Raw genomic sequence first — 14,042 nt, forward strand, 5'->3', positions numbered from 1 at the left:
AGGAGTATCCTGAGGAGGTGATGATGCTAAAGATGCTTTTTTTTTTTTTTTTTAGTAAAGCTTGGATTTTCTCTCAAAATCAAAATGCTCATATGTTTTAATAAAAACTCTTTCACTGCTCTTTATCCTGGGTCTCCATTTGGCATGTTTAGAGTGGAAAACGTACTCATTCCTGATGTGTATCTGTTTCATCTAAGGAGTCGTTTTTGGAGGATTTGAACAACATTCTCAATTTGAGGAATATACTTGACCTGTTTGAAAACGAGGAGCTGGATTCCATTGCACTAAGGATGAGATCTTTTGCTGAACAGTCTGGTTCCATTGATAACAGGCAGTCTCTACTTGCATTCTTCCAAAAGGTACTCTTCTGTGGCTTGGCTTTACCAAATTGCCATGTTAAATGACAAGTAGACTCCGTTTATAATTCTGTACCTGATTTTCAAGTTGGATAAATTTTTTTTTTTTAGTTCTTTAAATGAGTTTTTAAGTTAAAACTAGTGACTAGATCCCCACACACAGACACGCCACACCCTTAGGGAAATCCAAGGTCAGCGAGGATCTGGGCCTGCTACCAGTGTGTCTGAAGAACATGATAACAGCAAGAGACAATGACAAGAGAAATAAGACACCAGGCTTATTTCTTACACTGACTTCCCTCCCTGACCACGGTTGGTAACAAGTCTGTAAAGGCAAAAGACCCAAATTCTTGCATTCCTTGGAATAGCCCTGGAATTGGCCAGGGGGTGATGGGCACAGACAGAAATAATCCAGACAGAGCAGGTGATATTCAGAAGGAACTCAGCAGTGGGGTCCGTCTGGAGACAGTCCAGACCAACGAGCTAAGCTTTCTGCATCTTTAAGGCACAATGACCAGCCATCGGCTCAGCAGGGAGAGAGAGAGGAGACAGGATCGCCCAAACCAGACCTTCAAAGGAGAGCACCGCAGGCCTACTTACTTCTTGGGCCAGTTCCTGTCGATGATGGAGTCATCTGAAAATCGACCTGGCCCACCATCCATCCTCAGTGGACACTTAGTGATCCGGCACGAGAAGATGTAAAAAATTCCACAAATCGAGTACACAATTGAGGGAGAACAATGTCACGTGAATGGATGCTTAGATTGGGTGATATTTTTAAATGCAGTCGTCCTGATAACTTGTGGCCCTCTAGTGCCTTGTTACTAAATTGGTTTATATAGATTGTGATTGGCAAGGAAGAACAAAGAATTTCTCATTGGAGAACAGTGCCCTCCAGAAATAAAAAAAATAATAAACCAAGAATCCCAGTTAGAAATCAGTTTTAATTATTTATATGTCTACTTTATACCACACTTGCAAAAATGATTTGAAGTGTCTTACAGTAATGAGTGAAGGAGTACTTGAAACCGTTAACATGGAATATCTTCAAGGAGGAGTTTGGGGATGGGTAAAGCAAAGAGAGCTAACTTCATTTTTAATTTAAACATTTCTCTGTTGTATGAATTCTGCATTGAGCAGTTTGATTTGCTTTCATACATTTTTTAAAGATAAAAAGGAGGAAAAAGAATCTTACACTTTCCTCTTCTTTCAGCTTTACCGCACTTCTTTGGCAAAATAGGTTGCTTGATACTCAAACATCTTACCACTTTGTACAAATTGAACTGTTTGAGTTGGAAGGAACATTGACTCACTGAAGCTGCTTTCAGTTATGTGGTTTCATTGAACATGACAGATGGACATGAGGAGAGACTCTCCGCCCACGCCAGTCCTTCCGAGGAGCCAGGAACAGTAGCCGCACAGCCTGGCCTCGTGGGGGGAAGGAGGCAGGGAGATTTCAGGGAAGCCAGCCCTTTGCTGAAGACCTGCGAAACCGTAGCGGGTCTAATACCACGTAGTGCTAACCCTTCAGGGGTTTACTACTGCCCCCCCCCCCCTTGTGCTCTGCCCACGACGTCGGTCTGTTTCTCTCTGTGTCTTTCAGCTTTCATTCCTCCAACCACTTCCCACTCTGAGTTTCTGGGAATCTCAGTGGCACACCAACCCAGAGCAAAGAGTGAAATAGACCCGCCTCCATCTGATGTAAGGTCCCCTCCTGAACAGAACTCGAGCACCACACCCGCTCGTGTGACTTGGTTCATGGAGGGGATGTTCCGGGTCACGGAGGGCAGAACCAGGCCTCTTTCCTCGAGAGAGCTCCACGGGACTTGCGGTCCCCTTCGGAAGGCGCTCAGAGGGCACCTGATCACCTCTAGTAATTTTTAATGTAATATTTTTTCCAAAGCAGGGGATTCCATTTTAACAACTTATATCTTTATTAATTTTCAGAGGATCCATAAAAATCTTCATATTTTTATGACCATGAGTCCCGAAGGACCGACCTTTCGCCAGCACTGTAGAGCCTATCCTTCTATGATTACCACCTGCACGATCGACTGGTATGAGAAGTGGTCAGAAGAAGCTCTCCTTGCCGTAGCCAATTCTTTCTTAAGAGAAAAGGTGGATTTAAAGAACAGAGAGGTAAATACAACCTCTTCTAAAAATCTGATCCAAGGGAAGATTTCAGGTTATTAATAGCATCTGGCAGAATTATGTCTCTGAATAGCAGTGAATCCTGGGTAGGTGAAAATAGGCAGCTCTGGGCAAAACTATGAAATAGGTCAAGTGTTTGCCTTGACTCTTTATCAGCTCCCCATCTCTTTAGCCCCCTGGCCCGTCCTGTGTCACAGATGCCCAGATTCCTCACTGCCTGGGTCTCTGCACGGTCTTGCCCCGCGGTCGCGGTGAGCAGCAGGTTTCCCTGCAGGGGACCAACCTCCAGTTGGCACGCCAGGTGCCATGGTAAGGACGCTACAACCTTCTGGGTGCTCCCTGTCGATCTCTCTGGTTTGGCGACAATGAACCACACGCAAAATGAGCCCAGAATTCATGAGTCCAGAAGTAAGTACGAATCTTTTCGAGTGCAGCCCCACCGAAGACCCCAGAGCAGCCCAGAAGTCAGCACGGCACCTGGAAAAGGGCTGCGACCTCACATGGGAAGCGTCCAGGAAAAGCAAAGGCCAAGGGTAGAGTCAGGAAGAAAATGCAGCTGGATTAAAGGGGACCAGGTGATTGGCCGCCTTGGTGGGCTGGAGGTGGGCACCAGGGCTAAGTCCTGTCTCCGAATTTTCTCCAAAATTAAGCGAGGGGCACTTTCTCCTCTAGTTTTCCCACCCACATATCATTATATCCTTTGAGGATGTACGGACATTTTTGCAGCTTTACTTCACTCAAGGAAGAGAGGTGGAGTCTCTTGTAATTGATAACCTACTTTAGGAAAGGAAGATGGGAAATTTAAAAAAATAAAAAGGCACCATGAACCCAGGCCATTGGTGATGGCCCCCGAAATCCTTGGATGGCTGCAGCAGAAATGAGGGTAAAGCCTGGTAGCATGAGTCTGGCATGTCCTTAACCACCGTCCCTATTGTTGCTTCGTCCACCCTAACACCATCCAAACCACTAAGACTTCTCTATTCTTGATCCCATTAACCCAGGACCTTTTCTACCTCCCCATATCTCAGAATGATAAACTCTTTCAAGTTATTTTCTCTTTCTTTATGTATATTTATATTGCTTTCTCTTGATTCTTAAAAATTATTATCTTGCAGAACTTAAAAGAAAAACTTGCCCCAATGTGTGTCCAAATCCACAAAAGTATAAAAGACTTGAACACAAAATACTTCCAGGAAAGTAGGCATTATTACATCACTCCCAGTAGCTACTTGCGGTTCCTGGATACGTTTGCTCACATTTTGAAGTCACGAGAGAAGGAAATGCAAACAAAGAGGTAAGAGTTCGAGACCAAATCAGAAATACATATATTTTTTTAATCGGTGCTTTTATTTGTAAAAAGAAACACGAACACAAAAGAGGAGCCCGTAGCTGCCTTTCCAGTGAGGGGAAAGGGCAACAGTGGCACAAGCCCTTCAAGGAGGTGAGGCATTCTAAGGCTGCCGGTCGGTGGAGACAGGGAGGGAGTGTCGAGCCGTCGCTAGATCGCATCGTGGAAACCAGAGCAGCTGCAGGTGCCACCGGTCATGGCCTTTATCCCAGGGACGACACCAACATACCAGGAGCCCAATGTCTGCGTCACAGACAGCGGGACGCCCCGGTGCTGCGGACACTGTGTCCAGGTGCCGCTGGGAAGGTGGGTGAGAAAACACGGGGCAGCAGCTCTCAGACCTGATCAGAGCCCCAGCGACACCAGAAACTGTGTTCTAACAGCCTCCCAGGAGGACAGGAACGTGAGCGGAACCGGCCTTGTAGCACCTGCCCATGAGCATCCCACACTCTGTGCTCCAGGAGGCCACAGGGGGTCTGATGAGACTGCGAGCAGTCGCAATGAGGCCTGCATGACCCGCATCGGGGCATGGGGGCTGCCAGGATACCCAGGCAGAGCTGCTGCCCTCCGGCGACATCCTCCAGCCTGGCCTACATCCTGCTACAGGAAGTGGGGCCGCCCGATGAGACACTCTAATTAACCGTACTGCTAAGGGCTTGAAGCAAGTCCATTCTGTGTCTTCAGTGACCCTGGAGGATGGTGCCCGTGACTGACTCCCGCCTGGACGATAGGCCACAGCCAGGCTCCCCATGTGGAGCCAGGCCAGTTAGGAATGCTGTTAATCCGGGTGCACCCAGACGCGTTGGCGGCCACACATAACTCAGCCTCAGACGCGCCACGGAAAGCCCAGGACAACGGAAGTGTCTCCTCACCTCTCATGCTAGAGACGTTAGTTTGCGTCCGGCAGACCAGCGGAGGCCAGAAGCAGTGGTGGCCTCAGCAGCTGCCTGATGTGGACACAGCTCAGGGGCTCATTTTCTCAAGTTTTTGTTAACGAGGCTGGGTGGGGCATGGCAGATTCAACGTCCGCTCCATTTAGAGCCGTTGCTGGAGTCCGTGAACGCGGTGAGGCTACAAGGAATCCTGTCAGTTTAAAGGTGAACTTTATTCTATTAAGTAAAGACTCTCCAGTCCTGGAGGTAGGGGCTCCTGGCTGCTTTCTCCAAGTCCTTAGGTTGAGCTTTTTGTTGGTCGGTGGTTAAACTGAGGGTGATGACGGCAGTCTGGATAAATCGGCCCGATGCCCCCCACACAGGAGTCAAGAGATAAGAGGATCCTTCCAAGTTTCCAAGGTGTCCCCTTCCCACCACGGGGGGCGGGGGGATTGCCCTCCATCTGCAACTACAAGACGGCGATCGGTGCAACCAGTCCCTGTCCCTGCTGCGTCCTCTGTTCCCCGGCTTGCCCGTGCCTCACGCACGCCATCAGCCCAGACATCTGTCTGGGTGGCTCGGTGGTTTCTATGCCTTGTGCTAGCCCCCCCAATGTGTGGGTCAGACCAGGATGTCCCCTTATACACATGGTCTCTACCATCGCTGTCCATAACTGCTCACATCTGTCACGTGAGAAGGTGAGCGGTCCCCGCTCCCCAGCTCCTCTTCGCTACTCGCCAATTCCTGCAGCCCCATTTCCCAGGGGGAGACATGGGAGAAGAAAAAGTGGGGAGGGTTCATTGTGTGGTCTGGGTCCCTTACAGCCAATCCACGTCTATCCCCCACCCCAGAACTCATGAAAAACATTCCGTTTATAGGGAAGGTAAGTCCCGAACTGCCTGCCTTACATGTGTGCTCCCCTGGGAGCTCAGCTTCAGTAGCCCCACTTTGTTTTCAGTGTTTCTCAGAGTTCATTTTATTGTTAATAGCACCTGCTTCTTGGGGGTCGGCAGTGGCCGACATATGCAACACAACAAATAACAATCTGTTTACATAGGTGAGTAATATGTGTATTTTAGGAAGATCCCTCTGGTATTAGAATGGGGGATAAATTGGAGAGATAGAAAACTCAAAACAGAGATTTGAAAGCTATTGTAGGAATCTGGATGAGATGTTTTAAGGACCTGTCCGAGGGTTAGATCAAAGTGGGAAATGCCCAACAGCATCCGTGTCATTGACCTTGTGCAGGGCATGGTTGACGACATCCTTTTAGGTTAGGAAAGCCAAGAAGTTGAAACGGATTCCTTCACAGGCTTTTTCCTCCTCCTGCTAGAGTTGGGACTAAAATTTTGTTGACTGACAGATCTGTAGTCCGCTGATTTTACAGTAATTGTGCTTATTTACTTTATTCCTTACAAACTATGTTTTCCATTTTTTATCCTAGTGAATATGTAAATGGAAAATTTTCAACTTATTGCTTCTTTTAAAAAAAAAAATCTTTTCACTTTGAAATAGATTCACTGGAAGTTGGAAAATAGTAGAGAGAGGTCCAGCTTACAGCTTCCGCTCAGTTCCCCCATCGTTACATTGTCCACAACCCAGACACTGGCATTGGCACATGTGTGTCCCTGGCCCCACGCCCCATGCCCTGTGTGCGGATTTGCGGAGCTGCCACAGCAATGGACATGCAGGACTGGCCCATGGCCACATGGCCACAGCTGCCCGCTGCCCCCCCCCCCCGACCGCCCCCAGCACCTCCGGCCACCGTCTGGTCTCTGTCTCCCCCTTACACGGGAACCAGATTGGCTTCAAGCAGCATAACGCCTTGGAATTCCATCAAGCTGTTGCCCGTACTGATAGTTTGATCCTTTCTGTAAGCACCACACGGTATGGACGTGCCACGGTTTGTGCAACCCCTCATCCGCGGGAGGAGCTGGGGCTGCATTCAGGGTAGAGCGGTTCTGAACGGAGCTACTAGGAACACGTCTAGGAGAAATGCCAGAAGCGTGATCGTTGAGTCATACAGTAAGTGTATGCCGGGTTGTAGAGAAAATGCCAGTGCTCCACAGTGACCGAGTCTGAGGAATCCAGCTTCCGCGTGTCCTTGCAAACACACGGGACATCGCACGTGTCTCCACGGGCCACTATGCACCTGGGCGTCCTTTTGGTTTAACATCTCTGTAGCATTGGCACATTTTCTAAATGGATTTTTCGATTTTTCTCTTTGCCGAGCTTTGAGAGCTGTCTGTTCTAAAGAGGAGTCCTCTGTCCGATATATGGATTGTAGATATTTTATCCCAGCAGTTACTTGTCATCCTCTGGACAGAATGTTTCTGTTTTAATTTTGGTGAAGTCCAGTTTGTCAAATTTGTTTTTCTTTCTCGGATATGCTTCTCTTGTCAAGTCTGTGAACGTGGCCCTGGATCCTGGAGACTTTCTCCTATGCATTCTTCTAAGAGCAGCATAGTCCCATCTTTTACCCTTCATTCCACAGCCCACTTTGACTTAGTTTTGGGTAAAGCATGAGGCTTACGTCCAGGTTCGTGTTGTATAACCAGTCGCTGCACACCCTTTGTTGAAAACGTTTCCTTCCTCTATCACTTTTGCACCTTTGTGAAAAGCTAGTTGACTGTGCTTGTGTGGGTTTGTTTCCGGCTTCTCTGTCCCGTTCTGTTGACCGACATGCCTGACCCTCTGCCAAGACCCTAGTCCTGACGACTGTCACTACCTAATCAGTCTCACAGTCAGGTAGAGAGGTCCCACCCACTCTATTATTTTGCAAAATTGTTTTAATCAGCCTTTCTATATAAATTTTAGAAGAAGCTTGTCTGTATCTACAAAAGAAAAATCATACTGCAATTTTGGGGCATCACATTAAACTGTCTATCATTTTGGCAGAGAATTGACATCTTTACCATGTTGTCTTCCAATACAAGATTGCAGTATATCTGGCCTTGCCAATATTTCACTACATCTTATGCCTTCTTAATACTTTTCCCCTTCTCAGGAATCATTTTTATATGGGTCTATCCAAGATCCTGGAAGCAACCACTCTTGTCACGGATATGCAAGAGGATCTCTTGATTCTTGGCCCACAGATAGAACAAAAAACAAAGGTATATCTGGTTTGAAATCTTGTTTAAATATTTTATGGTGTAATACAGAGCAGTGTTGGGAAGCAGAGGCTCTCATAGTTGGCGAACATGGATTAGGATTCCAGCTTTGTTAGCATGCAGCAGGTAGCCCTGTTGGCCTCAACTTTCTTATCTGTAAAATGGGCAAGACAATAACAATAGTGACAGCATCACAGTGTAAGCACTCAGTGTGACAGCAGACCCACGACTAGTTGTAAAAGCTCGCCTAGCATAATTCTGCCGTTGTTAGTTACATCAACCTGATGTAGCTCGTGTGGTAGCTTGCAGTCTGCAGTGTGTTCTAAAACTCGACGTGTGTCGGAGGACATGATATTGGCTGTATTCATCCTTTCCAGTTTAGTCTGTTCAACAAATACATTTCAGGATGATTTTGGTAAATTTTATAATAATGAAATGAGCTTTATGAATTTTTCTTGAAACAAATTTCTCTTTAAAGAAGAGATAGCATGTCTCTTAAAATTCATTCTCAAAAGAACCATGTGTCTCAGGAAAAGGAAGCCCTAATGGAAAAACTGGAGAAAGATTCACAAGTGGTGGAGAAGGTCCAGATGCTTGTTAAACAGGATGAAGAAATTTTGGCCGAAGAAGTAAGAATAGTGGAAGAGTATGCTCAGGTAAATGACCGATCACAATTATTTGGAGATTTGCAAAATGATTCCCCACTTCTTCGTGTGAGAATTATTTGTAGTATCATTTCCTGTGGAATGTTCAGCCTAGTTGATAAAAATGTGGTTTTCATTTTTGATAGTCGAGGACAGTTTCCTTTCAACTTCGTAACTCATCACTGATAATGTCATGAATATTTTTAACGTTGCTATCAATTGGTATAAACAAAACTGGCATTTCAGGATTTCTTGGGCAGTGAATACTTTTAGATGTGTGTGAATTGAGAGCATTCACTAACCGGTTTTCTACCAATGTCTTCCTTATAGAGTTGTTTTCTGATATTTATATTTTCATTAATGTCAATAGTTTTTGCAAACTCAGCCAGAACCTTGACTTTTTCCAATGTGATTGTATGATGCCTTCTTCTTTGTGAATTGGATTATTAAACAGAAAAGAGCCAGATCATTACCTCTATCCTAAATGTATTTTTTTCCTCTTAATAAATTATTGCTTTTGGGGTAATCTGAACATTTTCATCACATTTTGCTCCTCTAACAAAACAATCTCTATTGATTTTAACACTTAATCACTTCTGTTTTATAGTCCACAAAGTTTTGTCTTAATTATTTGTAAATTAAGATTTTAAAATTATAAAATAAGGCACCTTTCACACATCTCTATGTAAGGAACCTCTAATTTCTCACTTATTTCACTGAGATATTCCAAAACATCTTTTTAAATGCAGTAGCTGTTACCCCAAAACTTAGGAATTCTGCTGGCTTGTTTTTGTGTAACTCCCATCCAAAAAAAAAACAGACACTGTCTGGTACGTTTAGAATAGTGTGCGCTGCGATATGTGGTGTGATCGTGATGGAGTGAACTTCCATTCAGGGTAGGTATCAACGAGACCCTGACCCTACACTTACAGTCTCACACATCTGGTGCATGCAAGCACTTTCCACAGACCAGACTCTGGATTGGTGTGTTGCAAACCTTGTTTCCCCTCCATTACCCACGTAGCTCTGGTGCTAGGCCCCATGGCATAAATTATTACAATATGTCCCCTGGCCAAGCGCCTTAATGTCACCTGCCCAAGAAAGCCGGAACAGAGGACAGCAAAAGTATTTCTACAAGGCATTCCTAATTGAGATAGCTTGCAGTAATTTAATTATACAGACAGGTGACTCTGTGCGGACCCCAAACATGCCCCCGGCCATTCCAGCGACACCTGACCCGAGAGGAAACCTGATTGCAGTTACAGTGTCTAACTTCTACAAGCGTAGCAAAGACACATGGCCCTGCCAACATTGGCGGAGCTCCTTCCAGGGCCCGGGGGTAGGCCTGGGCCACTGAGGGGGGCTCTTAAGCTTAGGCTTCATTAGCTGAGCAGTGATCCCCTGTCCCGGGACCATCCCTTGAAAGGCTGTTGTTACTGCCCACCGAGTCTGATGGAGAAGCCAGAACCACACACAGCTTCTCCTCAGGGATGGAATAAGGCACTGCCCTTAGGACTCCAGCACACATGCCCGGCAGTGTAAGTAATGCGCATCCTAAAAAGGTCAAATCTACTTTCCAAGTTCAAAATAGGAAAATGTGGGCCCCTGGGTGGCTCAGTCGTTAAGCGTCTGCCTTCGGGTCAGGTCATGATCCCAGAGTCCTGGGACTGAGCCCTGCATGGGGCTCCCTGCTCTGCGGGAAGCCTGCTTCTCCCTCTCCCACTCCCCCTGCTTGTGTTCCCTTTCTTGCTGTGTCTCTCTCTGTCAAATAAATAAATAAAATCTATCAGTGTATGGTGTGCAAACTTGTGCACTCATACACGTTTGGGGGCCCCTAACTTTGTTGCAGGAAACTGCCCATGAAGTAAAAAGCGTGCTGCCGGCTCTAGAAAAGGCGGTCATGGCTCTGAGCGCCCTGGATAAAGCGGACGTCGCTGAGCTGAGGTAGGTCACCTGAGTTCGTTTGGAGCTGGCGAAGCTCAAAATAAAACATAAACACGTAGCAAGAGTGACCAAGTATTCTGTTATTTTTAGACTGAGTTGTTCTTAGCCATCTCAGTGACTTTATGCGTGTTACATACCGTGTGTCCTCCGCATTGTCACACCATCAGCCGTACAGCACGTCAGTATCTTACGTCGCCTCAAGAAAGGAAAGCTCCTGCCAACCAAACTGCATGCCGCGCAAGAAGAAATGAGACTCTCCAAGGTCCAGAGCCTGATCCCGATGTTTCTAGTTTGAATCTCTGGGTGAGATGCTCTTGACTGGCATTCATGGCCCAACAGACAAGAAGACTTTGCTGTCACCTCTCAGATGTGTTGAGTTGTCCATTATTTACCGGAAGTAGTATTTCCTATTAAAGATGCAGAAGTAGGCCAATCTACAGTGATATTTGCCACACGTGCTTAACTCTGGTGACAAGAAGAGAAGAGGACAAACAAGCTGTCTTTAATCAGTGTGCCTCTCCGGGGAGCGCCACGGTGCCAAAGCCGCTCCTTCAACTACATGAAGGGCAGACATGGAAGAGAGAGACAAGCAAGAGGAACAGAGCAGATTCTCGACCTCTCTCTCCTGTTTGACCTCATTCACCGGAATGTGTTTTCACACATTCGTGCAGCAGAGATGCTGAGTGCGCTGCGCCCTGGGCCCCAGTCTGGCCGCGGAAGTGGGAGGGTTACCAGTTGCCAGTGGCATGGAAGCAGAGAACTGAGTGGATTTGCACGCACACCAGGAAGGTGTCTCAAGGAAGGGTGTTGTAAGCAGGAGACATGGAAAGCACAAAAGTCTGAAGGCAGAAGTGTGCTTTGTGGGCCTGGGGAACTTCCCACGCCAGGGGGGCTGTGGCCCATGAGCATGAGGGGATGGCCATGGTCCCCACAGGCAAAGTGGCAGTGTCCATGCCGCCCCAGCATCACCCACCCTGTGCCTCGTGCCTTCATTCCAGAAGTTCTGTTCTCTCAGTTTTTCTCTGGCGGATATTCCCGAGAGAGGGGTCAGTGCAAATGCCTGTGAGCCTCATTTCTGAGGGCAGTGTGTGACCTGGGTAAGCTCAAAGGCTCTGCTCCAAGCTTCCCAGGCTGGAACCCGGGCATTGCCTCTCTGTGTCTCAGCTTCCCTTTTATGCAACAGGGATAACAGGTGATCAGAGGACTGGATGAGTTAAAACATGTCAAGTGCTTGGAACAGTCTCTGGCAAGGGCTCAAGTTATTTCAATGCAAAGAGGTTTCCTTGGATCAAGCAGGCCCACTCCCCTTCCCTGGCTAAAAAAACCTAGCCTTTCCAGGGATTCCCTCCATATGCCTTGGGGGTTTTTTGTTTGTTTTTTAGGATTCTCCCTTGCGATATTGCTAATGTGCATTTCACTTTGATTCCACCGCCAGAGAAATGGGACACCTTACGATAGGAATTGTTAGGATGCGTGGCAGAGACATCCAGCAGATACCCAGTCCAGCCCGTTCTCTTTCCTAGCTGCTATTTCCAGCGGCAAAGTGCAGAGGATTTCCCCATCACAGGATTAGCAGCATTAGCTGCTAGAAGAAGGAGGGAGATAGTAGAAAATACAGATTGGAGCAAACCAATAAATGTCTAAACCAAAGGACTCCTGTGGAGTAATTAGGCCTTTAAAGCAGATTTCCAGGGTAGGTAGGTCTTGCTTTGAATCAGGTATTTGTTTCTGGAAAGTGACATGTAGGTGGGACTATAGTCAATTGAATCTCTTTTCCCTTTAATTTACATTAAAAAATTATAGATAATATACTTTATCTTAATTTGACTATATTCCCATTGTGTTTGCTTTAGAAAGAGTCAAATGTAGGCAAAATGGAAGAAAAGCTTGTTTCTGGAGTTCTCCTTTCTCCCCTGTGGACCTTATCTCTCTTTTCCTAGTTCCTCTGTTACAACCTTTCTCCTTATTTCATATAGTTTCAAAAACCATACTGATAATTTCAGAAAAGCCATCTGATAAATTAGTTCTAAACGAAGTGTTAATGATTTAATTATTTGGTCCTGAAAAATATCTGTGTTTTAAAAGTAGACTGTAAAAGAGAACAAAGATTAACCTAAATGAATGAATCTCTAATGGTGAAATTAAGGCAGGGGGACCTTCTTGGTAACCCCTGTAGATAGTGTTGTGCACGTAAAGTTGGCTCCATTGCCTGCCTGCCTTTTGGGAAGTCTGTATGGTTTCATTTGGGGGAGACTCATTACCATGGATGGACCCATCCCTTTTGTTCCCAAGTCCCAAATGCTGTTGCAAAGCAACCACCACCCTCGTGGCCTTTCACTGAAACTTACTTCTTGTGACTGTTCTTCTGACCCCCTGGCTTTCCAGAGTTTGACCTTCTCATTAGCAGTGCAATGGTATGTCAGCTGATGAGGACACAGAGAAGAAGCTTCCAGTGTTCGGATAATCACACCCAAGAGACCCGTCCCCCCCTGCCCGCCTGCCCTCCCTCCCGCACTCTGCTGTGTCCGTGATTTTATGGAGGAGTTTTAGGTCAGGGAGGACAAAAGTCAGAGGATGTTTTAAGGGGAGTGGCACAGTTGTGTCTGTCAAGTAGTCATTAGCACCTCCGCACTGGGATAAAACATGAGGGTTCTTGCTTTAAAGAACTCTGCAGTGAGTACTTTCATAATGAAAAGAATTAACCTCTAACTTAGCTGTTGTTCATATTTAAGTTTCATGCATGTCATCTTCCTAAAGCAGAGATACCCATATATTAAACATACCCAGATGTTTAAAAATACCCCAAACTGCCATAGCTAAGTAGTTACCCTCACAAAAATGCCTGTTCAACATCTGTGTATATTGTCTTCCGAGACGGTTTCAGGGCACATTTGACACCAGCTGTGAGGCTGATGAGGTTTCCACCACTATTGCAGAGTGTACACGCGGCCTCCCTTCCTGGTGCTGACCGTCATGAATGCAGTCTGCATTCTTCTGCAGAAGAAACCTAACTGGGCTTCAGCGAAGTTGCTTCTTTCAGAAACTGGTTTCCTGAAAAAACTGGTTAACCTTGACAAGGACAGCATTCCGGAGAAGGTAAAAAGCCGACACCTAATTAACGCATAACTGATGCATTCCATGCTCATAGCCTATAGGAGTCCAACAGAAGTGTTAAAATTGGCATTGTGCATTAGAATGGAAAGTCAGTGGTGCACGTTAAAAGATGAGAGAGTAAGCTCCACAACCAGACGTGGCAGGTTTGTTAGGCGTGCCGAGGAAAGCAGTGTGTCACCCACATCAGGGAAGGCCCTGTCTCAGAATCTCTTTAATGAGAGAATAGGCCAACAAAGGGTAGACTAAAGTAGACTGTAAAAGAGAACAAAGATTAACCTAAATGAATGAATCTCTAATGGTGAAATTCATTACACTAAGAAACTGCAAGGAGTGGATAAAAGTGTTTGAAATGTCTTAAAATTCAGATATAATTGGTATATAACATTAATTTCGGGTGTACAATATAATGACTCAGTATTTGTATAGATTGTGAAATGATCGCCATCGTAAGCCTAGTTATCATCCATCCCTACACAGTTACAAATATTTTTTCTTATGAT

At 46.0% G+C, this 14,042-nt stretch overlaps 1 protein-coding gene across 1 annotated transcript in view; it reads left to right on the forward strand.

Annotated features, from left to right (window-relative positions):
* The window catches only part of DNAH14 (dynein axonemal heavy chain 14), a 357,723-nt gene that overhangs the window by 256,795 nt on the left and 86,886 nt on the right, over nt 1-14,042 (forward strand). The window contains exons 63-69 of the mRNA XM_035008404.1: nt 198-359; nt 2,304-2,495; nt 3,623-3,801; nt 7,735-7,843; nt 8,371-8,496; nt 10,334-10,428; nt 13,365-13,524. Of these exons, the coding sequence (XP_034864295.1) occupies nt 198-359; nt 2,304-2,495; nt 3,623-3,801; nt 7,735-7,843; nt 8,371-8,496; nt 10,334-10,428; nt 13,365-13,524 (1,023 nt within the window). The remainder of the gene's footprint in view (nt 1-197; nt 360-2,303; nt 2,496-3,622; nt 3,802-7,734; nt 7,844-8,370; nt 8,497-10,333; nt 10,429-13,364; nt 13,525-14,042) is intronic.

Source organism: Mirounga leonina, unplaced genomic scaffold (assembly GCF_011800145.1).
Source record: "Mirounga leonina isolate KUSES-001 unplaced genomic scaffold, KU_Mleo_1.0 Mir_152, whole genome shotgun sequence".
Classification (NCBI taxonomy): Eukaryota; Metazoa; Chordata; class Mammalia; order Carnivora; family Phocidae; genus Mirounga; species Mirounga leonina.